The following is a 26,618-nucleotide window of genomic DNA, read 5'->3' as shown; positions in this document are numbered from 1 at the left end:
GCACCAAACTGTTTCTGCCTTCTGGTTGAGAGGAGCCTTGTTCTTAATGACCTGTTAGAGAAGTGTCATGGCACTGGACCCCCTCGGGCTCCCTCCTGCTTGTTGTGTGTCAGTTTCATTACAGTGATGGTATAATGAGCTGTGGGGTCTGTCCGTGGTCAGTTTTCTCCTCCATCTTGGATAGATCTGGTTTAGCCAGTCTTTGTTGTCGATGTCTGTGACTACTGCCGGGGTTTCCTGTCGTAAGCTGGTTTCCCTTTGATCATGGTGGAGACGTGGCTTCCAATGAGAGGACCTAGCAGTTTATTGGCCTGTGATGTCTACTCCTACTTCCTCATTTCCCTGACTTCTTTCTATCCTGCCTCATTCCCATGTCCTCAGGGGCCCTGCAAATTAAACTGACCAAGATGAGCAAGAGAATAACAAGCAGAAGTGTATCAGTATATCCTGGGAGAACTCAGTGATGAGTAACTCAAGAGTGGAGAGAACTTGGGATTTTATACTGCTCACAAAAATTAGGAGATATTTGAAATATCTCCTAATTTTTGTGAGCAGTATAGATAAAGAGAGAAAAGTCTTTTTCCTCCTACCCTCCTAGGTTCAATAGCTAGGTCCATGAATCAAACTGATAAGAAACAGATTAACAGGAGAAAAAATAGTTTTAATTACATATATAAATAAGGAGTTCACAAAGAAAACTGGGACTCCCAGGTGAACCAGATAATTAGTTTTTCATGCAGTGTTGATGTAAAGCCAGCAGCCAGGGCCATCAGGGTCACCATCACAGCAGCCCAGTCCATGCAGGTTCGCATTGGATTCGGACAGTCGGTAAAGAAACAACGGAGCCAAAAGCAGATGGGCTGTCATCTTTAATTCTAGCTTGCACCCGGCGGGCAAGTAAAAATACACACTGGGCTCCAAAACCCACTCACATTCAGTGCTCACAAAGCTACTGATTTATCCGAGTTTCCTAGAATCAAAGGTTTCTAGCTCACCAGACTTATTCACCTCTGTTCCCCATCTCCTTCCTTATCCCAGATACAAACTCTACACAAACTGGCATCTCACTCAGCACTGCACCATCTTGGCTGCTTCTCCTGGCCTCCTCCACGTGGCCTTTCTCTGCTCTCCTCTGCTCCCTCTTGCTAATCTCAGGAACCAAGAGCGCAAACTCTCGTTCCGCCCCCATTTTATATTGTAGCTTCACAACCTCTAATCCAATATACAAAATAGGGAAGTCTCCAATACAAAGTCACTTCTCTGAGGCATGATTGGATTGTACCACCCCACATCAAAAAGGGTGGGAAAGGCATAATCCCAAAACCAAGCCCCAGGCTACAAGGATTCTCAACACACATTAATATCACCTGGGCAACGGCCTCCTCGTGGGCAGCGTAATCTTTAACAAAGTGAGCATAATACATTTTATCTGCCCAACAGTTGATAAATCACTGGCAGATCTAATCCGTTTCAGCTCGTGTTTAAACCTGACAAGATGAATTTGCTGATTTCATGATGTCAGTAATTTTTTCTAAGGCTTATAGCCTAGTGTGGTGTCTCTTGTTCCAACAAACTTATAAAGCCCAGAGAGGCCAGACAACATTGAAGTGGGATGCTGTTGTGGCAGCACCAAGCACTTGTGGAAAGATGTTGATCCTGTTGAACATTTTATAAGCTTTGTGCTCCTGGAAGCAGCTATGATCAAAATATTAATATTTTCTCACCCACCCCCTCCCCCAGTTGGAAATGTTGAGAGCTTTGCTTAGCTACCCCATGGTATTACTGCCTTAGTATCCATTTTGTGTGGCCACGCAGCCTGAGGAGGACCTTAATATCCTTCAACTAAGATCAGCTCCCTCAAGCAAGCGCATTTCCTAGAGAACCTTCAGCAGAGTCACAAGCAAGTGTGAGTTCCTATTATGATTTCCTCCAAAAGCTGTGATCAACAGTCTCTCCTGCCTCCCAGAACCTTCCTCTTGTGTGCTCCTTAGATAAGACCCCAGTGGAGCTTACCGAAATCTTATTCTTTTGGTTGGAATTGACTACTCCAGCCTTAGCTTGGGAACACTAGAGCATTTTACCCAAGGACCATATTAAAGGCTTGTGTTCCAGACCCCACCTCCCTCTCTCTGCTTACAGCTTGCTGGGCCCTACCTGTGAGGCTTCAGGGTCTGTAAATAGTCAACCTATTTCAATTTATCTTGCATTCTTTTGTTAAACTGCAGAGAACCGCCCTTTCTCTTTCACTTCCACAAGGCTGGCCATGCCCCTTTTGTTTACCTAGGACAAGGCCAAAAACAGATCCCTCAAATTCCAGTTGTGTCTCATAAATGATTCGATGAACAGTTTATCTCCACTGACCAAATTGAACAAAATGCCCGTAAAATTTAACTTGACCAAATTTCTCTCCTTCCCCACAGGACCCTGAAATATGGCTCACCCCTCAGATTAAACAGGCACTGGAATGCCAAACAAAAGTCAGCTAAGGACAAGGAAAAATATTTCCTGCTCAGCTGTTGGGTCTTGCCACCCATTTCCCTCCTCGCCCACACCCAGTTCTTTCTTAGTCTTGTTTACTCCTCCGTAGAAAAGAAAAGCCCTTTTCTGACTAATCTTTGAGACGTTTGCAGCGCTTATGGTCACAGCCATCTCCCTATTGCCACAGTCACCCTCCCTCGGTCCAATAGTGACCCAACCTTATTGTAACAGTCTTTCATATTCACTTAATAAACTTTATTTTGAGAGTACTTTTAGGCTTATAGAATGCACAGAAAGTATAAGGTTCTAATGTACCACCTGCTCCACACCCTCACTCATCCTAGTTTCTCCTATGATTAACATTTTGCATTCTGTGGTGTGTTAGTTCCCACTGATAAACCAATATTATATGCTTTACTAAAATCCACAGTTCACATTAGGGTTCACTTTTTGTATTGTATAACATCATATACCCACAATTACACTATCCTAAGAAGGGTTTCACTGCCCTAAAAATGTCCTGTGTTCCACCTATTAATCCATTTCCCACTCCTTTCCCTAAGAACCACTGATCTTTTTTCTATTTCTATAGTTTGGCCTATTCCAGAATGTCACATAGTGAAAATCAAACAGTACATAGCCTTTTATTTTTTTTTTATTTTTTATTTTTTTTAAATTTAAAGTCTTTTTTTTTTAATTTTTTATTTATTTATTCATTTTAGAGAGGAGAGGGAGAGACAGAGACAGAGAGAGAGGAGAGACAGAGAGAGAGAAGGGGGGAGGAGCTGGAAGCATCAACTCCCATATGTGCCTTGACCGGGCAAGCCCAGGGTTTTGAACCGGCAACCTCAGCATTTCCAGGTCGACGCTTTATCCACTGCGCCACCACAGGTCAGGCCTACATAGCCTTTTAAGATATGTCTTTCACTTAGTAATATCAATTTATGATTCCTTCATGTATGTTGTGGCTTGATAGCTTTTTACTGCTGAATAATATTTCATTGTCTAAACACACCATCATTTGTTTCATCCCTCACCTGCTGAAGGATATCTTGATTGCTTTTAATTTTGGCAATTATCAATAAAGCTGCCCCAAACATTCATGTGCGCCTTTTTTTTTTTTTTTTTTTTTTAATTTTTTCTGAAGCTGGAAACGGGGAGAGACAGTCAGACAGATTCCCACATGCGCCCGACTGGGATCCACCAGGCACACCCACCAGGGGGTGACGCTCTGCCAACCAGGGGGCGATGCTCTGCCCCTCCTGGGCGTCGCTCTGTTGCGACCAGAGCCACTCTAGCGCCTGGGGCAGAGGCCAAGGAGCCATCCCCAGCGCCTGGGCCATCTTTGCTTCAATGGAGCCTCAGCTGCGGGAAGGGAAGAGAGAGACAGAGAGGAAGGAGAGGGGGAGGGGTAGAGAAGCAGATGGGCGCTTCTCCTGTGTGCCCTGGCCGGGAATCCAACCTGGAACTTCCACACGCCAGGCCGACGCTCTACCACTGAGCCAACCGGCCAGGGCCTCATGTGTGCTTTTTGTGTGAACATAAGTTTTCAACTCATTTGTGTAAATACCTGGGAATGGAACTGCTGGATTATATTGTATTTTGGACAGTTTTGTATTTCCACCTGCAATGAATCAGAATTCCTGTTGCTCCACATCTTTATCATTATTTGGCATTTCAGTGTTTTGGATTTTAGTCATTCTAATATGTGTGTAATGATATCTTACTATTTTAATTTGCAACACCCTAATGACATGTAACATTGAGCATCTTTTCACATGCTTATTTGCCATTTGTATATCTTTTTTGGTGAGGTGTCTATTTAGATCTTGTGCCCATTTTTTAATTGTGTTTTTTGTTGCTGTTTTCTTATTCGATTTAAAAAATTATTTGTGTATTCTGGATAAAGTTTTTATTATCTTAACAGTGTCTTTCACAAAGCAGAAGTTTTTAATTTTAATAGAATCTAACTCATTAATAATGAAGTCCAGCTTATCACTGGCTTTCATCAATGGTGTTTTTGATATTGTATCTAAATCTTATATTGATAGTTAAAACCAAGGTTACTTTGATTCAATCCCATGTTATCTTCTAGAAATTTTATACTTTTGCATTTATATTTAGATCTATGATCCATTTTGAGTACTTTTTGTGAATAGTGTAAAGGTTGTCTGGATTCTTATTTTGTTTTGGTTTTGTATGTGGACGTTTTGTTGTTTCGGTACTATTTGTTTAAAAGGCTATCCTTTCTCCATTGAATTACCTTTGTCCTTTTGTCAAAGATTAATTGCCTATATCTGTGTGGATCTGTTTCTGGGCTTTTCATTTTGTTCCCTTGAACCATTTGTTTCCTCTTTGGCCAATACAACTATGTCTTGATTATTGTAGCTCCATAGTAAGTCTTGAAGAAGGGTAGTGTCAGACCTCTGACTTTATTCTTCTTTAATATTATGTTAGCTATCCTTTCCATAAAAACTTTAGAATCAGTTTGTTGATATACACAGAATAAGTTGCTGGTATTTTGATTGGGATTGCCTCAAATCTATAAATCAAATTGGTAAGAACTGTCACATTAACATTATCAATGAATATGGAAATAGAACTTCTTTGGTATCTTTCATCAGTGTTTTGTACTTTTTCTCATATAGACCTCATATATATGTTATTAGATTCATACCTAAGTGGTTCTTTTGTTTTTGGTGCTAATATAAGTGGTTTTTTGTTTTGAATTTTAAATTCTAATTGTTTTTTGCTGGTATAGACGATAGCTATTGACTTTTGTATAGTAACCTTCTATCTTATAATTTTACTATAGTTGCACATGAGGTCGAGGAGTTTGTTTATTGACTTCTTGGGAATTTCTATTTAGAAATCATGTCCTTTGCAAACAAATAATTTTATTTTTTCCTTCCCAATTTGTATACCTTTTATTACTCTTTTGTCTTATTGTATTAGCCAGGAATTATAATACAATATTGATAGGAGTGGTGAGAGGGAACATCCTTGCTTTGTTCCTGAACTTACAGGAAAAGCATCTACCTTCTCATTATTAAGTATATTTATGACTAAATATGATGCTAGCTATAGGCTTTTTGTAGGCATTCTTTAACAAATTGAGGAAGTTCTTTTCTGTTCCTAGTTTCCTTAGAGTTTTCATGAGTTTGTGTTGAATTTTGCTTTTCCTACATCAATTGATATGAACTCAGAAGCACAGACTTACCTTGCAATATGATTTTAAGTCAGAGAACCCAGCACCTAGAGCAGGGGTCCCCAAACTTTCTACACAGGGGGCCAGTTCACTGTCCCTCAGACTGTTGGAGGGCCGTACTATAAAAAAAAACTATGAACAAATCCCTATGCACACTGCACATATCTTATTTTAAAGTAAAAAAAAAAACAAAACGGGAACAAATACAATATTTAAAATAAAGAACAAGTACATTTAAATCAACAAACTGACCAGTATTTCAATGGGAACTATGCTCCTCTCACTGACCACCAATGAAAGAAGTGCCCCTTCCAGAAGTGCGGCGGGGGCCGGATAAATGGCCTCAGGGGGCTGCATGCGGCCCGCGGGCCGTAGTTTGGGGACCCCTGACCTAGAGATTACTTAGAAAAAAAATTGACAGGATAATAATGTGGAGGAAAGTACAATGAAAGGGTTAAGATGTGCTTCATGAAAGTTCTGGAAGAGAAGCCCAACAACCCAGGTTGTTGGCAATTCCAAAAAACTACCTGGACAATATACCCAAGCAGTCCCACAACCCTAGGAGCTGAGCCATGGCGCTGAGTCCTGAAAACTGGTATGCTAAAGTTAGCATTGTCAGGAAACTGCAAGAAACTTACGAAAAAGCTGAAGGAGGGACGTTAAATAAGAAGCCATAGGGAATACAATGCTTTTCAGTGAGTAAAATGAGCTACCTGCGCTCTCTACTGACATCATCTGTTACTTCCAAGCAAGTTCTACCTGGAATACAAAGTCTTTAGACACAAGCACACAGATCTTTTCGGTATTTTTTTTAAAGGATATACTCTTTGGGATATACAACTGGAAGAGAGAATGACATTACTAGTATCCTACTGAGCAGGGATACACGTGTGTATTTCCCATATACAACCAAAGACCACGGTGCCCAGAAGGCAGGGGCAGTTTCTTAATGAACTGCGTAAGATGTAAAAGCTGTGCACGCAAGAAATTGATGTCTCGCCTGGCTGGTTGGCTCAGTGGTAGAGCGTCGGCCTGGCATGCAGAAGTCCCGGGTCCAATTCCCGGCCAGGGCACATAGGAGAGGCGCCCATCTGCTTCTCCACCCCTCCCCCTCTCCTTCCTCTCTGTCTCTCTCTTCCCCTCCCACAGCGAGGCTCCATTGGAGCGAAGATAGCCCAGGATGGCTCCTTGGCCTCTGCCCCAGGCGCTAAAGTGGCTCTGGTCGCGACAGAGCAACACCCCGGAGGGGCAGAGCGTCGCCCCCTGGTGGGCAGAGCGTCGCCCCCTGGTGGGCGTGCCGGATGGATCCCGGTCGGGCGCATGCAGGAGTCTGTCTGACTGTCTATCTCCGTTTCCAGCTTCAGAAAAATACAAAAAAAAAAAAAAAGAAAAGAAATGGATCTCTCCCAAGTTCTTCCAAGTTATCTGCTGTCTCCATCAAGATGGGTGGAGCAAGCCAAGCATCTCACAGTGCAGACCTTTATCCAAAGTTGTGCTGGTCAATCCTATAGCCACTATGTAGGTATTTAAATTAATTAAAGTAAAATCTAAAACTGAATTCCTTAGAGACCCTAGTTTCATTTCAAGTACTCAATAGTAACCAGTGGCTGGTGGGCACCACATTAGACAGCACAGATTTGGAACATGTCCATCACTGCTAAAAGTTCTTTCTGAACAAATTAGTGGTTCTCAGTCTCGGCATTATTGCCATGTGGGACGAGGTACTTCTTTGTTGTGAGGGGCTGTTCTGTGCATTATAGAATGATTCGCAGTAGCCCTAGCCACTACACATTATATATCAGTACCATCCCTATCTCTACTTGTGACAATCAAAAATGTCTCCAGATGTTGCCAGAGGCCCCCTGAGGGGCAAAAATTACCCCTTGTTGGAAATCACTCTTCTCTAGCAATGACTAGCGCGGCAGAGATTGGCCAAACCGCCTCCCCCAAGAGACGATACCCTAGACCCCAATACAGAGAGACTGGCTGAGCTGGAGGCTGAGAGTGTCAATGAAAGAACAGCATCTCTACATGTCATTCTGCTGCCACTTTAGGGTCCCACATAGCCGCAGCCTATGGCCAGCTGACGGGTAAGGAATCTTGTCTATAATCAGGAGCTCAAGAATATTCAGTTAGAACTGGAGTACTTGGGAGTCAGTCCGAAATGTATATCACGATGGGACAAAGATAAGCACCAAGCCCCCTATGATGGTACAAAAACGACTGAAACTTTCAGAGCAGCATAGTTCTTGGGCTAAGGATTTTCTCTGTGGATGATTGGCACGTGTTTTCAAACCTGAGTAAACTCAAAAGCAAACGTCAGACACTCTGTATAGAGGTCAAAACACTTTGACTTATATTCCTTTGTCATATTGTGTGGATTAATCAGGTGCACACAGGGACGCCAGGCACAGAGAAATAAATGTACTGATTCAGAGCCTCACAGAAAGATCGGTGCAGACTAGGAATGAGTCCCTGAAAGGGACCTGAGAATCATCTGAGAAAGTACCTCTCAAACTTTAAAATGCCAACAAATCACCCAAACACCTTGTTAAAGGGTTTCATTTAATAGGCTCGTGGAAGGGCCTGAGATTCTGCATTTCTAATAAACTTTAGTTGCTGTTGATGCTGCTGGTGTAGAGACCATACTCTGAGTAGCAAAAATCTAGCTCAGTGGTTTTAAGACATGATTCCACAATAAAATTACCTTGGGGCTTCTGGGTTTTTTTGTTTCATTTTGTTTTGTTTATAATTCTAATGCCTGGGCCTCACTCCCAGAGACCAGGGTTGCAAACTACTGTCGAAGGCTAACCTATCTATTTAACTGATAAGGCAACTAATAGAGTTTCAATTAAATCAAATTCACCTACCTAGCTTGTCAATCAAACAGAGAGCTGGTCCTTGAATCCCGATATTGAACTTTAGTTTAGTGCTTAAATATAGTTTCTGCAGGGAGGAACCCTGTCCCTTAGAAATGAAACTCTCTCTAAATTCTATTGCTCTTTTCTGCTTGTAAACACGCACAGAAAGACACACATTTACACACTTTGTTGGCTGTTTCCTCTCTTCTTAACGCTCCTCTGTCCTGTGTGATTCATGGGTGTGTTTATGCTGAAGACACACCGGGCAGGATTCTGAACACCACGTCTGCTGAGCCAGAGGCCTGCAGATCAGGGCTGCCGCCACATTCAGTGATCGTCTGAGTAGCACGTGTTTCCCTGATCTACTGTCACTAAACAATGATTTTATGCATAAAAGCATCCAAAGCCATATTGCTGTGAGTGCAAACAGCCCTCCTAACCTTCATTTTAGTATTACTTGCATTTCCATCCCTTTCCTTCAAAGTTGGGTTAGCGCTGCTGCCTTGCAGAAAATACTTTCACTTGAAAACTCAATTAGCCTGCTAGCAGCTTTCCATCTGGTACAGGACAAGTGGGAAGGAGAAGAAGCTATTTTTAAGATGATCTTCTTTTTCTGTTCTTCTTGATGCAAAGTTTCATGGTTACTGTGAAACTGTGCAAATTGTTATCACTGCGAAATTTGCTTTTCGTTAAATCAATTGTTCTCAAAGTGTGGTCTCCTAAGCAGGAGCATCCACATCACCTGGGGATCTGTTAGATGCAGACTCTCAGGCCTCACCCTAGACCTACTGACTCAAACTCAGTGAGGAGGGGGTAACATGATAAGTCTTCCAGGTGATCGTGATGCAAGCTCAAAGTTGAAGAGCCACTCACCACTCCACTAGATGTTAGAAAATAAGAGATCTCATCAGGGTTGTGATGTGTTTGTTTCAAAGAGTACCTATTCCTTTCTTTCCTGGTTTGGTTAAAACTGACAAAGTGCCTGACCAGGCGGTGGCGCAGTGGATAGAGTGTCGGACTGGGATGCCGAGGACCCAGGTTCGAGACCCCGAGGATGCCAGCTTGAGCGCGGGCTCATCTGGTTTGAGCAAAAGCTCACCAGCTTGGATCCAAGGTCACTGGCTCAAGCAAGGGGTTACTCGGTCTGCTGAAGGCCCACGGTCAAGGCACATATGAGAAAGCAATCAATGAACAACTAAAGGTGTCTCAATGCGCAATGAAAAACTAATGATTGATGCTTCTCATCTCTCCCCGTTCCTGTCTGTCTGTCTCTGTCTGTCCCTTTCTCTGACTCTGTCTCTGTAAAAACAAAACAAAAAAAAAAAAACAACTAACAAAGTGGAGGACATATTTTCTATTGCAAAGTGTTCTCACCTGCTAGAGACACCCCATCTGCCATTGCCGACAGTTACAGAGGAGGAGCCTCTCCTTCAGGATTCCCTCTCCTGTCCCATGAAGAGATCGCAAGTGACGGACAGCACATAGTTTACTACAAGAGTCTCCAAGTCTCTCTTTTGAATATGACAGAATTAAAAATAATTTTGAGACATGAGAAAAAGCAAATGCTGGTAAGGATACACATAACTGGAACATTCATACATTGCTAATAGGAATATAAATTGATAAACCATTCTGGAAAATAGTTTGGCAGTTTCTTCTGTTGGTTAGAGCCTTGCCCCAATAAGTCAAGATTGTGGGTTCAATCCCCAGTCCTGGTACATAGAGGAATCAACCAAGCCTGGCCTGGAGGTGGCACAGTAGATAGAACATCAGACTGGGACTCAGAGGACCTGGGTTCAAAACCTCGAGGTTGCCAGCTTGAGTGCAGGCTCATCCAGCTTGAGTGCAGAATCAATGGCGTGAGCATGAGATCATAAACATGACCCATGGTTGCTGGCTTGAGCCCAATGGTCGCTGGCTTGAAACCCAAGGTCGCTGGCTTGAGCAAGGAGTCACTCACTCTGCTGGAGCCCCCTGGTCAAGGCACATATGAGAAAGCAATCAACGAATAACTAAGATGCCACAATGAAGAATTGATGCTTCTCATCTCTTTCCCTTCCTATCTGTCCCTATCTATCCCTCTCTCTGTCTCTCTCCCTCTGTCACACACACACACACACACACACACTCAACCAAGAATTCCAATGAATGTATAAATCAATGGAACAACAAATCTCTCTCTTTCTTTCTTTGTAAAATCAATAAAATCTTTCAGAAAAAAACAGGAAATTCTTTTTATTTATTTATTCATTTTAGAGAGGAGAGGGAGAGACAGAGAGAGAGAAGGGAGGGAGGAGCTGGAAGCATCAACTCCCATATGTGCCTTGACCAGGCAAGTCCAGGGTTTCAAACCGGCGACCTCAGTATTTCCAGGTCAACGCTTTATCCACTGCGCCACCACAGGTCAGGCCAACAGGAAATTCTTATATAGCACATAATATGCTCCAAATGCTTTACATATATGGCTAATAAATCCTTATCAAACCCAGTATCATATGTACTATTATTATCCCTATTTTACAGATGGAACTCTGAAGCACAAAGAGGTTACTTGGATAAAAAGTGCTGAAGCCAGAATATGGAGTCAAGCTAATTGCATTCAAACTCCATGCAGATCTTAGATATACAGTTGACCATCAAACAGCACGGAAGATAGGGATGCCAACTTCACCACCTAATCCCCCATCCCCATAAAAAAAACTCATTATAACTTTATTTATTTATTTATTTTTGACAGAGAAAGAGAGAGAGAGGGACAGACAGATAGGAAGGGAGAGAGATGAGAAGCATCGATTCTTTATTGCAGCTTCTTAGTTCTTTATTAATTGCTTTCTCATATGAGACTTGATGGAGGAGGGGCTCCAGCAGAGAGAGTGACCCCTTGCTCAAGCCAGTGACCTTGGGCTCAAGCCAGTGACCTTGGGCTTCAAGCCAGTGACTTTTGGGCTCAAACCAGCAACCATGGGGTCATATCTATGATCCCACACTCAAGCCAGTGAGCCCACGCTCAAGCCGATGAGCCTGCACTCAAGCTGTCGACCTCAGGGTTTCGAACCTGGGTCCTCCGCATCTCAGCCTGATGCTCTGTCCACTGCGCCATCGCCTGGTCAGGCACTTTGTCAGTTTTAACCAAACCAGGAAAGAAAGGAATAGGTACTCTTTGGAACACTATAACTTTAAACTCTACCGTCAGCCCCTCACATTCGAGGATTCAACCCACCACAGATAAAACATGTGAAAATACTGTTTTCTATCCACAGTTGGTTGAATCCCTGCATGTGAAACCCCTAATAAGAAGGGCTGACTATGTTTAATAAAACATATCCAGGTATAAGTGGATCCTGCCAGTTCACACCCATGTTGCTCAAGGGTCAACTGCAGACAACCTGAAAAAATTCCAGGCAGATGTGTCCTTTTCAAGGCTAAGCTGTAAAGGTGAAGTGTTGTATCTGGCTTCTTTGCATTGGCTGCTCTTCTGCTAACAAAGAAAATCTGCTTTTGTTTTCACAGTAAGAATGCTGATGAAGATCAGATCAAAGACAGGCTGGAGCAGTTGAGATGTCACTTCACTTGGAAGTTGCCAATTAAAGAATCTGAACTGACTGATTTAGAAAGCAGGGTCTTTGATCAGATTGAGTTCCTAGACACAAAATTTAATGTGGGAATATACCGCCTCCTGGCCTATGTGAGACACCTGAAAGGCCAGAATAAGGAAGCCCTGGAGAGCTTGAAAGAAGCTGAAGACTTACAGCAGCCAGAAAATCCCGGCCAATCAGACGTGAGAAGGCTGGTTACCTGGGGCAACTATGCCTGGCTGTATTACCACATGGGCAGACTGTCAGAAGCCCAGATCTACCTGGACAAGGTGGAGAACACTTGCAAGAAGTTTGCCAGTGTCTCCTGCTATTCAGTGGAGTGTCCAGAAATGGACTGCGAGGAAGGGTGGGCCTTGCTGAAATGTGGAGGGAAGGGTTATGAACGAGCCAAAGCCTGCTTTGAAAAGGCTCTGGAAGCAGAGCCTGAAAACCCTGAATTCAACACCGGGTATGCAATTATTACCTATCGTCTGGATAGAATTAACGAAACAACAGAGGGTCCTGGGACATTTAGTCTGGACCCCCTAAAACGGGCCGTCCGGTTAAATCCAGAAGATTCCTACATTAAGGCTCTCCTTGCCCTGAAGCTTCAGGATGTAGGACAAGAGGCTGAGGGAGAAAAGTACATTGAAGAGGCACTGAACAACACATCTTCACAGGCCTATGTCTTTCGATATGTGGCCGTGTTTTATAGAAAAAAGGGCTTTGTGGATAAAAGTTTACAGCTCTTTAAAATGGCTTTGCAGGCAACACCTTCCTCTGCCTTCCTGCATCACCAGATAGGGATTTGCTACAAGTCAAAAATGATTCAAATAAAGAAAGCTGCAAAGTGGCAACCTAGAGGACGGGATAGAGAAAATGTCCAGAGGTTAGTTAGGTCAGCTATGCATGAATTTGAAAAGGCTCTGAAGCTAAAGCCCACGTTTGAAATGGTGTATATGGACCTGGCTGACATGTATGCAGAACTGGGCCAGTACAGCAAAGCTGACGACACTTTTCAGATACTATTGTCAAAGGGCGTTTCTGATGATTATCTACGGCACGAGATTCATTACCGCTACGGCCGATTTCAAGAGTATCAAATGAAATCTGAAGACGATGCAATTATTCATTATTTAAAAACATTAAAAATAAAAATGTCATCATATCGAAGCAATCAAAGTATCAGTGCTTTGGAGAAATTGGTTTCAAAGAAACTTCGGCGGAATGCATCAGACATAGAAAGCTTGAGCATCCTTGGGCTCCTGCACAAACTGAAAGGAGAAATGGATCAGGCCCTGGAGTGCTACGAGCGGGCCCTGCGGCTGGCTGCGGCCTCGGAGAACTCTGGGAGACCTCTGTGGGACACGGTCCGCAGGTGCTGAAGTACGGACCACTGTCACGTTGCATTTGACTGTAGATCGAAATGTATTAATCATCTTCTCTGCTTGCTGCCTTCAGAAACATGTAATTTTTGAACAATTGCTCAAACCTGATAAAATATTACTTGTATTCAGAACATAGTGAAACAGAATATATTATGCCTCTGTGTGTGAGAGAGAGGAAGAAAGACATAAACCATTTCTCTGTGAATGTTATAGAGTAAAAATAACATTTGTTAAGCAGATTTGTAGCAAATAAAACAGTGCACTTACGTAAAGTAAAATGATTCATTCGTTTTGTCAAAAAATAGTTTTCAGAGCTAGATACCAAGTATACTATGGTGATGTGAGGAAATTTTTTTCTTCTACCCATCTTAAGTTTCTTTACTGGGGCCCCACAAATTAGACTAAGGAAAAACAAATTAACAAGAGAAAAACAAACAAAAGTTTGTTAACGTATGTATCTCACATACACCCGGGAGTACCCAGTGATGAGTAACTCGAAGAGGTGGTTAGAACTTGGGCTCTCATAGGATGTTAACGAAACAACAATACATTTTTAGAGAAATTATAAGACAAAGGAGAACTTTGAGTTTTTAGGGTAGGCAAAGTATAAGAAGGTAAATATATGGGGAAATCTAATAGACAATAGCTGCTAGTTAGTAAGGTTTGCTACATACATTCCTTTGGTAGTGACTCTGGGCTAATAAGTGCCTGGAGTTATTTCACGTGATTACCCTCTGTCTGGACAGAGCGGGAAGGGCAACCCCTTTCAGAAATTACACCCTGCTTTACAGGCAGAGAGGGAGATGGCAAAGCTGTTCTTCTCCCGCTTCCCACACACTTTCACCATCCATGAGTGAAGTGTTTCTATGAAATCATTCATAAGCCAAAATGGCATAAAGCAAAGAAGCAATTACCTTAGGAGACATTATGCTAATGGAGTCAAGATGGAACACAGATGCTCACAGACACAGCTCAAAACCAGAGCAGCTTCACGCTGAGACGTTCAGTGTACTTGCTGGGGACAGAGCTTCCCTGCTAACGGAGCGCATGGCCTATCTAAAGCTTCCATGCAAATGAACGATGGACACTATGATTTTTTGCCTTTTTTCATAAAAGCGAAAAATCTCTTTGAAGCAGTCAATTAGCAAAAAGAGGTACTAATGTACATCTTTCATAGAAGCAGAGTAGCATAAAGCGAATTTCCAAAAAGTGGGGATACCTGTATCTGCTTAGTTTCAATTGCCTCCAGCTCAAAACAGTCCTTATGCCAACGTGAACAAAGCAGAGACTTTCTGCTTCCCTTCAGTGAACAAAGCAGAGATTTTCTCCAAACCTCACACAACTTACCATCTAGTGAAAGAGACAGAGAGTGAAACGAGTACAGTTATACACTGCTTAACAGTAAGGGATAGTTCTGAGAAACGCATTGTTGAGCATTTCATCCCTGTGCAAACATCATAGTGCACTTACACAGACCTAGCTGGTACAGCCTACTATACACCATTGCTCCAAGGCCACGCACCTGCAAAGCATGATTCTGTAATGAATTCTGTAGCAACTGCAACACAATGGTGAGCATTTGTGTATCAAAACATATCTAAATATAGAAAAAGTACAGCAAAATAGAGGTAAAAGATGAAAAACTGTATATTCATATAAGGCCATTACCATGAATGGAGCTTGCAGGACCGGAAGCTGCTCTGGGTGAGTCAGCGAGTGAGTGCTAAGTGAACGTAAAGGCCTCAGACGACAATGTACACTACTGTCGACTTTACAAACATCATACACTTAGATACACTACTTGAAAATATATTTTTAAATAATAAATTAACAACCTTTTTAACTTTCTTGTAATAACACTTTAATTCATAAACACCATACAAAAATATTTTCTTTCTATCATCATTCAAGAAGCTTTTTCTATTTTTAATTTTCTTTTTTACTTTTAAAACTTTTTATTAAAAAGCTTATGACACAAGCACATGTTAGCCTAGGCCTCCACAGGGTCAGGATCATCAATGTCACTGTCTTCCTCCCCCACATCTTGTGCCGTTAGAAGTTCTTCAGAGGCAACAGCACACATGTAGCTGTCCTCGCCTGTGATAACAATGCCTTCCTCTGGAACACTCCCGAAAGACCTGCCTGAGGCTCTACTTGAGGAGGTGTGACTCTTTTCCGAAATGTGCTCCTGGTGGTTTGCTTGGCTTGTTTCATTTTTTCACCACCGATTTGCTTGTAAGTCCATAGTGTACCATGAACATTCTCCTCTATTAATAAAAACCTTTTAGGCCCTGGCCGGTTGGCTCAGCAGTAGAGCGTCGGCCTGGCGTGCAGGAGTCCCAGGTTTGATTCCTGGCCAGGGCACACAGGAGAGGCGACCATTTGCTTCTCCACCCCTCCCCCTCTCCTTCCTCTGTCTCTCTTCCCCTCCCGCAGCCAAGGCTTCATTGGAGCAAAGATGGCCCGGGCGCTGGGGATGGCTCCTTGGCCTCTGCCCCAGGCGCTAGAATGGCTCTGGATGCAACAGAACGACGCCCCAGATGGGCAGAGCATCGCCCCCTGGTGGGCATGCCGGGTGGATTCCGGTCGGGCGCATGCGGGAGTCTGTCTGACTGCCTCCCCTTTTCCAGCTTCGGGAAAAAAAATAAAAATAAAAAAAATAAAATAAAAACCTTTTAGTTTGGGGGATTTCATGTTTTCAGATTCTTTTGGGAGCTTGTTGAGTTCTGCAAAAGCTTCTACTAAACCATTCACTATGAATTTTCTTGGGGATTCTTCTTCTCTTTCTCCTCCCGCAGTTTTCCTTTCCTTCTTCTTTGGCTATGTGTTCCTGTTCCAGTTCCAACAGCTCCTCGCTAGTCAGTCCTCCGGGACCATCTCTAGGAGCTCCTCCAAGTCTTTCTTATTCACACCCAGGTGCAAGTTGTTTGCCATCTCAACCTCAGTCTTCTTGATTTCTGAAAGCCCCTCATCCTTGACAAATGATTTGATGTAATGGATGAACCTCCTGAGGATCTCCTCCAGATGTCAGTTGTATTCCTCAGTGACATCATACCAAGCCCAAGCAAGAATCTTGATGTGGTCATAGAAGTCGTAATCCTTCTAGAACTGCATCAGTGTCTTCCTCAGTTGCAACAACAGCCTGGGCAAAGCTCCTCTTGAGGTAGTAGGCTTTAAAAGCTGCTATAACTCCTTGGTTCATTGGTTGACTAATAGAAATGTTGTTTGGAGACAGAAGCACCTCTTTGATATAGGGAAAATCACCAATGAAGGGGGATGTCTAAGAGCATTATCAAAAACAAGCAAAATCTTGAAATGCATGTTACTCTCCAAACAGTACTTCTCAATTTTGCTGGCAGAGCAATTCAGAAAGGCATCTTTGAATAGGAGTTGAGTCATCCATGACTTCTTATGGTTCCTGTAGCACACTGGGAAATGTGATGTTTGATGTCCTGGAAGCCCCTGGGGTCAAATCACAAAGGATTTCAGTATGTAGCCTGCAACATCACCCCCAAGCAAGACCATTATCCTGCCTGAAAAGCCTTAAGAGCTAGCATTGACTTGGCATTGTCTTGACATCCCCAGCTTCTCTTCATCTGTATTCAACTTTTCCTTTCCTACTCGAAATCCATCTGCTATCTCTTACAGGTTGTGCTGTGAAAAATAATTCAAATAATTAGGCACATCTATAAAGGTGTTGTTTGTAGCAGTGATTTTCAATTGGAGTGGGGAGAAGGTAAGAAGGAAGAGAAGAATTTGCCCCTGAAGGCAGAAAGAAATTGCATTTGGCAACATCTAGACCGGTTTTTTTGATTTGTCACAACTACAGGATGCTGCTGCCATCTAGTGGGCATACACAGTGGTGCTGGGTAAACATCCTACAATGCCTGGGACAGCTTCGAACAACAAAGAATTGTCCAGTTCAAATGTCAAGAGGACAAAGGTTGAGAAACTCTGACTGACGTTCATCTGCTGGAAGTGTTATTGCCAACAAATGTTTATTCTGAAATGCTACTTAAGTTTGTTTCCCAAGCAGATTTTAGGTCAGTTGCTGTGTTTCACTTTTATTTCCCCTTTTCTCTAATTGTTGTGTTTTACATGTAGATAAGAAATTCAAAAGACAATATACCACTGATTTTCCCAAGAATCCACTCAATTCAACAGTCTGTGATAAAAAGATTAATATTCAAATTCCATGTAGTCATTTCAGCATGTTCAACACCCACTCAGATCTTCCTTTTCAGTGTTGAAAATGTACTTTCCTTTCAAATTTTTACAGATGGCTTTTGTCCTTCTGAATTTGAATTTCTGAATGTGTAAATAGATAATCAAGAGGTTTCTTCCTTTGATTCTTTTTTTTTTGAATCAAATAAATATATAAATTCTTTTTTCTTGAAAGCAAATAAATATAGCAAATAAACGAAAACATATATGGGATAGAGAATAAAACCGCCTAATTTTTTTAAAGTTTATTTACTCCTGTTCTTGTTTTCTTTTCTAACTGTAAATACACACACACTTTGTTGTCTTCTTCTTTATGTCTGTCTTGTATCACTCACGGGTACACTTACCTAAAGAAGGTGTGGGCAAGATTCTGAAATCCTAACCAACCAGAACCAGAACCCCACAGAACCAACACCACTGCCAGTTCACAGCAATGACAACAGAAACATTTTGTCTGCCTCTCTGCCTTTTATAATTACAACCCCAGCTGCTTTTCTCCCTAAGAATTCCAAACACACCTTGTTCCCAAAAAGGAGTTTCTAATTCATTTATTTCAGCACTTCCGTATAGCCCGAACATTTATCAGAATACATGGATAAGCCTGTCTTATTTACTCAGAAATTTTTATTTGTGCACCTGTGTGAGAATGACCCAGCCTCTTTACATAATGCCTGTCCGTTTTTGATGAATATGCATAAAAAGTCCCAATACAGGTAGTTCTCCTTGTCTATTTGAGAAGACACTGGTTTGGGAGATATTCCAGTGCTCTCCTTACTTCCTGCAAGTAATAAACTTCCTTTGCACATATACTGTCCTGGCTGAGATTCACTGTGTTAAGCTCACCAAGAGACAGACCCTTTAATTCAGTAACAATGTCACAATGGAAGCTTTAGATTTGCTGAAATGAGAGGTGAACTGGGCAAGATGGAATGAGAAGAAATTTTTTAGATCTGACTGTATGTCCAATTAAGTGTTTCTGAGAGGAAAAATATCTTGCAGCTATTTCCTGTCTGTTTATTATTTAAAAGGCAAAGTATAGGTAGCTTTTTTAAAAGAAAGCATTACTTTATTTTATGCCTGACCTGTGGTGGCCCAGTGGATGGAACATTGACCCGGAGTCATGAGGATGCTGGTGCGAAACCCCGGGCTTGCGCAGTCAAGCACACAGGAGAAGCAACTACTATGAGTTGATGCTTCCGACTCCTCCTCCCTTTCTCTCTCTCTCTCTCCTTTCTCTAAAAGTCAAATAAAATATAAAAAAAAGAATATAAACTATTTTTAAAAACAAATAAAAGAAAGCATTATTTACCTTGATGTTGGGTAAACAAATGTTTTTTATTTTTGTATTTTTTTTTTCTGAAGTTGGAAATGGGGAGGCAGTCAGACAGACTCCCGCATGCGCCCAACCGGGATCCACCCGGCATGCCCACCAGGGGGCAATGCTCGGCCCATCTGGGGCATCGCTCTGTTGCAACCAGAGCCATTCTAGCGCCTGAGGCAGAGGCCACAGAGCCATCCTCAGCACCCGGGCCAACTTTGCTCCAATGGAGCCTTGGCTGCGGAAGGGGAAGAGAGAGACAGAGAGGAAGGAGAGGGGGAAGAGTGGAGAAGCAGATGGGCGTTTCTCTTGTGTGCCCTGGCCGGGAATTGAACCCGGGACTCCTGCATGCCAGGCCGACACTCTACCACTGAGCCAACCGGCCAGGGCCAACAAATGTTTAAGTTTGCTTGCTTGTATTAGAGCAGCACCATGTGTGTGTAGCTAGTGCTTGTCCTCAGGGCAACAGATTGCAAATTGCAGATTGCATTCCTGCTTGGGAAGGGCAATTTTTTGCTGTTGTTTGCTGGAGAAGGGGGAAAATAAAACCAAGCAATGGACTTTGATACAACAAAAAACTAAATCTAGCAGTGAACACTGTTTCAAGAAAAAGCAAATCTAGCAATGGACCCTGATACAATGAAAAATTAAATCTAAGGAGTAAAAGCCTTCACCATTACCTGGGTAAGAATTTGTACTTGCTGTTAATGTGAGCAATATGATTTGAGTTACTTCTATACTCCCAGGTAGCTTGTCTTTTTTTAAGGGTTCATAACTTTTTTAACAATATGATGGCATATTTGGCCATCAGAAATCAAATTGTATATTAAACTCAAGATGCTTTGCATGGTGCAGTTCAAAAACGAAGCACATAATTTGGTTAAAGAAAGACATTTTGTAATGTGAGTGTGGAAATTCTTCATGAACCAAAAATGGACACAATTTAAAAATGAAGCAATGAGGTTAATTTTAAAGCAATCCAAAAATTACACATGAGCAAAGCTAATTCAGAAAACTTGAAACTAATTTTAGCCATGAACACTGATATAATAAAAAATTAAATCTAGCAAGGACCGGGATACAACAAAAATAACTAATTTTAGCAATGGACCGTGATACAATGAAAAATTAAATTTAGCAATGGACCCTGATACAATAAAAAACTAAATCTAGCAAAGGATCCTGACACAATGAAAAACTAAATCTAGCAATGGACCCTGATAATACAAAAAAAAAACAATTTTAGCAATGGACCTGATACAATGATAACTAAATCTAGCAATAGACCCTGATACAACAAAGAAATAAATCTATCAATGGACTCTGATACAATGAAAAAACTAATATTAGCAATGGACCCTGGTATAAAAAAAAACAACTAAATCTTGCAATGGAACCTGATACAACAAAAAACAAATCTAGCAATGGACGCTAATAATACGAAAAATCTCATTTTAGCAAAGTACCTCATACAACGAAACACTAAATCTAGCAATGGACCCTGATACAATGAAAAATTTAATCTAGCAACTGACCTGGATACAATAAAAGACTAACTCTAAAAATGGACCCTGATACAACAAAAAACAAATCTAGCAATGGACCCTAATATAACAAAAAAACTAATTTTAGCAATGGACCCTGATACAATGAAAAAACTAATTTTAGCAATGGACCCTAATACAACAAAAAATTGAATTTTAACAATGGACCTGAATACAACAAAAAACTAAATCTAACAATGGACCATGATACAACGAAGAAAATCTAGCAGTGGACCCTGATACAATAATGAGAAGTAATCAATAAATAACTAAGGTGCTGCAACTATGAGTTGATGCTTTCCATCTCTCTCCCTTCCTGTCTGTCACTCTCTCTCTCTCTCTCACTAAAAACAAAACAAAACACATACATACACACACACACACACACAAAACAAAAACAACAAAAAAAGTGAAATAGTTACTCAAGGAAGAGGGTTGGGGGGAAGGGAGTAAAGAGGGACAAATATATGGTGACAGAAAATGATTTGGCTTTGGGTAATGGGTACACAACATAATCAACAGTTCAAATAAATGCTATAGAGATAGATGTTCACCTGAAAACTTTGTACTCTTAATTGATCAATATCACCCCATTAAATTTAATTCCAAATTTTAAAAAAACTTATTGTAGTTTGTTTATTTTACATCTTTTATATTTATATTAGTGATTTTATTGGTTTTTTTAGTTGTCTTATTATTTATTATAAATTTTAAATTCAGTTGGTTCATTTATGTAATATGTATTTTATATTTATATATTTTATTTTAGCATGTCCTTTTACACTTTATAATATGCTTTCTTTTGTAATTTCTTATTGATTGTTTTTATAATAAATCTTTGAATAATTTTTCATATTTTACATTTATATATTTTATTTTCTTGTGTTTTTCTATACATTATCATATGCTTTTGATTTGTATTTTTTCTTACTAATCATATCATAAATCATCATTTTGGTGTTTTCATTTGGCATATTTTAATTTTTTCTTTGGCTTAACCATGTTCCTTTACATTTTATCATATGATTGCCCTTTGTAGTTTGTCTTATTCATCTCAAAAATTTTTTGAATGCTTTTATTTTATTTTTATGTATTTTGTTTTATGGTATTCCTTTATATTTTATCTTTTGCTTTCTCTCTCTCTCTCTCTCTTTTTTTTTTTAAGTGAGAGGCAGGTTGGCATAGACATATACCTACCAGGTGATGCTCTGCCTGGCTAGGCTGCAGCTTTGTTGCTGGGCAACCAAGTTATTTTAGCACCTGACATGGAGGCCATGGAGCCATTTCAGCATCCTGGGTCAACTTGCTCCAATCAAGCCATGGCTGCAGAGGGGGAGGAGAAGAGAGAGAAAGACAGAGAGAAGCAAGAGGAGGAGGGCAGGCAATGTAGATGGGCACTTATCCTGTGTGCGCTGAATGAGAATCAAACCAGGACACCCATACACCTAGTCCTCACTCACCACTGAGCCAATTAGCCAGACTTCTGTGGTGTTTCTTTTTATTCTAACTCAGGGGTCGGGAACCTTTTTGGCTGAAAGAGCCATGAACACCACATATTTTAAAATGTAATTTTGTGAGAGCCATACAACGACCCAGGTACGTCAGGCATTATCCAATAAAAATTTGGTGTTGTCCTGGAGGACAGCTGTGATTGGCTCCAGCCACCCGCAACCATAAACATGAGCGGTAGGAAATGAATGGATTGTAATACATGAGAATGTTTTATATTTTTAATGTTATTATTTTTTTATTAAAGATTTGTCTGTGAGCCAGATGCAGCCATCAAAAGAGCCATATCTGGCTTGCAAGCCATAGGTTCCCAACCCCTGCTCTAACTTATGTTCTCTCTTTGTCATTTGTCTCATCATGCATCTTCATCAAGAATGTTCATTTCGGACCAGAAGAGGGCGACGGAGTAGGCAAACATTCCAACTGCCACCTCCCAGGACCAAAATGGATTACAACTTAATTTAAGAACAATCACCTTGAAAAACCAACTTAGGACTAAATGAAGAGAAGTTTATAACCAAGAATCACAGAAGAAGCCACAACAAAACTGGTAGGAAGGGTGGGGACTTGAAAAGGGCTGCCCCTTTCCCAGGAGTGAGCAGCAGTGGAGGGTCCACAAGGACCCTCACTGTGGGGAGAGTGGCACTAGGAAGTGTGGATCCTCAGCTGCAGGCAAGAAGCCCCAGCTTAGAGCCCCAAAGCCTAGAAGAGGTGCCCAGACAGCATTTAGCTTTGAAAAGAGCTGGGTTACTGTTTGCAAGAGAGAGAGAGAATTCTCAGACCCAGGCTCCGTTTTAAAGGGCCCACACAGAAAACCTCCTTCACAGCCACTTACCTGGGGCTTTGGTGGGGGAGAGCTGAGAGGACTGGAGTTGTGTGAGGAGAGTGTAAACTTGGAGGCCCAGGCAGAGACACTGTGGGGAAAGGCCACCCCTGTGCTGAGTCATTCCCCAATACTAAAGTGGCCATTTTTGTGGGAAAAGCAACACATTTTGGCAACACCAGCAAAGGGAAGCACCCACCAAAGTCTCTCCTGCTCCAGTCAGGGCAAAGTGTCACTCAGAAGCAGGGGGCACGTCAGGGACACAGATTTGGGGTGCTGAGGCCTGAGCTACACCTCCCTTGCCCCGCACTGCTGAGTACTCATCAGAGAGCCAGCGGGCCAGTGGGCAGACCACACCTCTGGATCCCAGAGGCCATACCCACTGGACTCCTGTGGCCACACCCTACTGAGGTCTGAAAAAAAAAGTCTGGATAGAATGACACCTGAGGCCAAGGGGCAAGTCACACCCACTACCCTTCTTAATCCCTGAATTACCATGCTGAGCTTAACAAGCAGCCAACAGTAAGAGGTGGCAGAAAGTGGGATGCAGGGGAACTTGAACATTTAAGTGGACTTTCCCCAGGCCAATAGTAGATAAAAGCCAGCCTAGGAGTGCAGCTGATATTTACAATGGCACCTGGGCCCAGCAGAGGCAGCCACAAACTCTGGATTGCTTGTGGCTCCAAGAAGGTTGCTAAGGGCCAGTCATAGGCAGTGACACCCACTGGTCTGCACCAGATTTCTGCCAGGGAGATCCAAGGCTGGCACATTCAGCATCCAGATGCAGAGAGCATCAATTCAGGCCATAAGAATCTCTGTTAAAATGGTATCTAAAGGAAAGGCTCCTCACACCTGGCCCACCTAAGTTACAGAAAACGCCAACACAAACAGCAAAAAGAACAGTAGCTGCAGACAGTGCTCACAGTGGATTACAAACAACAGCTGATGCCAATCCAAGAAGATCTAGAAACAACACAACTGAAAGATGGAGGCAGACAACACCAAGCCTAAACTCAGCTAGCTACACAAACAGTACACCCAAAGGATGAGTCTACACAGACAAAATGAGAAGACACAAAAATGCAATCCAAATGAATCAACAAGAGAAATCCCCAGAAAAAGAACCAAATGAGATGAAAGTAACCAAACTACCATATGCAGAATTTAAAACAATGATTTTTAGGATGCTCAAGAATCTTACAACAACAATGGATGGACATAATGACCAAGTAAATAAAGAGATAGCAAGCATCAAAAAGGACATTGAGATCATAAAAAAGAATCAGTCAGAAGTGACAAATACAGTATCAGAAATGAAGACTGCACTAGAAGGAATTAACAGCAGGCTGGATGAAGCAGAGGATCAAATCAGCAAATCAGAGGACAAGATAAATAAAAACACAGAAACAGCAGCAAAAAAGGGGGGGGCTCAAAAAGTAGAAGGAAACTGTAAGAGAACTCTGTGACAATGTGAAGAAAAATAACATCCGCATCATAGGGTTCCTGAAGGAGAAGAGAAAGAACAAGGGATAGAGATCTGTTTGAACAAATCATAGCTGAAAACTTTCCTAAATTGATGAAGGAAAAAGTCACAGAATTTCAAGAAGCACAGAGAGTCCCAGCAAAGAGAAACCCAATGAGGCCTACATCAAGACACATCATAATTAAAATACCAAAGTTTAAAAATAAAAAAAAAATACTAAAAGCAGCAAAAGAAAAGAAGTCAATTACCTATAGAGGAGCCCCTGCAAGTATAACATCCGACTTTTCAACAGAAACACTTGAGGCCAGAAGGGAATGACAAGAAATAGCCAAAGTAATGCAAAACAAGAGCCTACAACCAAGTCTTCTTTATCCAGCAAGGTTATCATTTAAAATTGAATGAGAAATAAAATGTTTCCCAGACAAAAAAAAAACAAACCCTCAAGGAATTCATTACAACCAAACCAGTACTGCAGGAAATGTTAGGGGACTTGCTGTAGAAAGAGCAAAAAAAAAAAAAGAAAAGAAATCAAGAAAAAGAGGATTATAGATTTAAAGAATAAAATGTCAATAAACAACTACATATCAACTATAACCTTAATTGTAAATGGATTAAATGCTCCAATCAAAAGACATAGGGTAGCTGCATGGATAAGAAAACAGGACCCAGCCTGACCGGGCAGTGGCACAGTGGATAAAGCATCGGACTGGAATGCGGAAGACCCAGGTTTGAGACCCTGAGGTCACCAGCTTGAGCGAGGGCTCATCTAGTTTGAGCAAAAGCTCACCAGCTTGAGCCCAAGATCGCTGGCTCGAGCAAGGGGTTGCTCGGTCTGCTGAAGGCCCATGGTCAAGGCACGTATGAGAAAGCAATCAATGAACAATTAAAGTGTTGCAATGCACAATGAAAAACTGATTGATGCTTCTCATCTCTTTGTTCCTGTCTGTCTGTCCCTGTCTATCCCTCTCTCTGACTGCTCTCTCTGTCTCTGTAAAAAAAAAAAAAAATAGAAAAGAAAAGAAAGAAAACAGGACCCGTACATATGCTATCTACAAGAGATTCACCTCAGAACAGAAGATACACTCAAATGAGAAAAAAATATCTCACTCAAATGGAAAGAAAAAAAAAGCTGGGGTAGCAGCTATAATTAATCCTAATATGTGACAAAACAAACTTTAAACAAAGTAAGAGATAAAGAAGGTCATTACATAATGATAAAAGGAGCATTACAACAGGAAGATATAACTATTATAAATATATATATGCCTAGTATAGGAGCACCTAAATATATGAAACAGATTTTAATGGACAAAAAGGGCGAGATCAACAGCAATACTATAATAGTAGGGGATTTTAATACCCCACTAGCATCAATGGATAGATCATCCAGACAGAAAATTAACAAAGAAACAGGGGCCTTAAAAGACACACTAGATAAGCTAGATTTAATAGATATCTTCAGAACCTTTTGCCCCAAAGCAGCAGAATATACATTCTTTTCAAGTGCTCACGGTACATTCTCTAGGATAGACCACATGTTAGGACAAAAAACAAAGTTTAAGAATATTGAAATTGTATCAAGCACCTTCTCTGATCACAACGGTATGAAACTAAAAATCAACTACAATAGAAAAACTGAAAAACGTTCAAACACTTGGAGACTAAATAGCATGCTATTAAACAATGAACTGGTTAACAATGAGATCAAGGAAGAAATCAAAAACTTCCTTGAAAGAAATGAAAATGAACATACAACAACTCAAAATTTATGGGACACAGCTAAAGCAGTTCTGAGAGGGAAGTTCATAGCATTACAAACATACCTTAAGAAGCAAGAAAAAGCTCAAATTAACAACTTAACCCTGCACCTAAAAGAACTAGAAAAAGAACAGCAAGTAAAACTAGAGGAAGTAGAAGGAAGGAAATAATAAAGACCTGAGCAGAAATAAATGACATAGAGGCAAAAAAAAAAAAAAAAAAAAAAACAGAAGATCAATGAAACCTAGAGCTGGTTCTTTGAAAAGGTAAACAAAATTGATGACCCTTTAACCAGACTCAGAAAAAAGAAAAAAAGAGAGAGAGAGAGAAAGCGGGCTCAAATAAATAAAATTAAAAATGAGAGTGAAGAAGTAACAACTGACACAACAGAAATTCAAACAATTTTAAGAAAATATTATGAAGAACTGTATGCCCCAAAATGGGACAAC

The 26,618-nt window shown here is 41.2% G+C and overlaps 1 protein-coding gene across 2 annotated transcripts in view; it reads left to right on the top strand.

Moving 5' to 3' along the window:
- Window positions 1-13,767, top strand: part of IFIT1B (interferon induced protein with tetratricopeptide repeats 1B) — a 35,737-nt gene extending 21,970 nt beyond the window's left edge. For both annotated transcript variants that reach the window (XM_066243290.1, XM_066243289.1), the window contains exon 2: window positions 12,058-13,767. In XM_066243290.1, the coding sequence (XP_066099387.1) occupies window positions 12,058-13,507 (1,450 nt within the window). In that variant the 3' untranslated portion in view covers window positions 13,508-13,767. The remainder of the gene's footprint in view (window positions 1-12,057) is intronic.
- Window positions 13,768-26,618: the final 12,851 nt, after the last annotated feature.

The sequence above is a fragment of the Saccopteryx bilineata genome, chromosome 9, assembly GCF_036850765.1.
Source record: "Saccopteryx bilineata isolate mSacBil1 chromosome 9, mSacBil1_pri_phased_curated, whole genome shotgun sequence".
In the NCBI taxonomy this organism is placed as follows: Eukaryota; Metazoa; Chordata; class Mammalia; order Chiroptera; family Emballonuridae; genus Saccopteryx; species Saccopteryx bilineata.
Note: the sequence above shows the minus strand (reverse complement) of the source record. Positions and strands in the feature narration are given on the sequence as shown.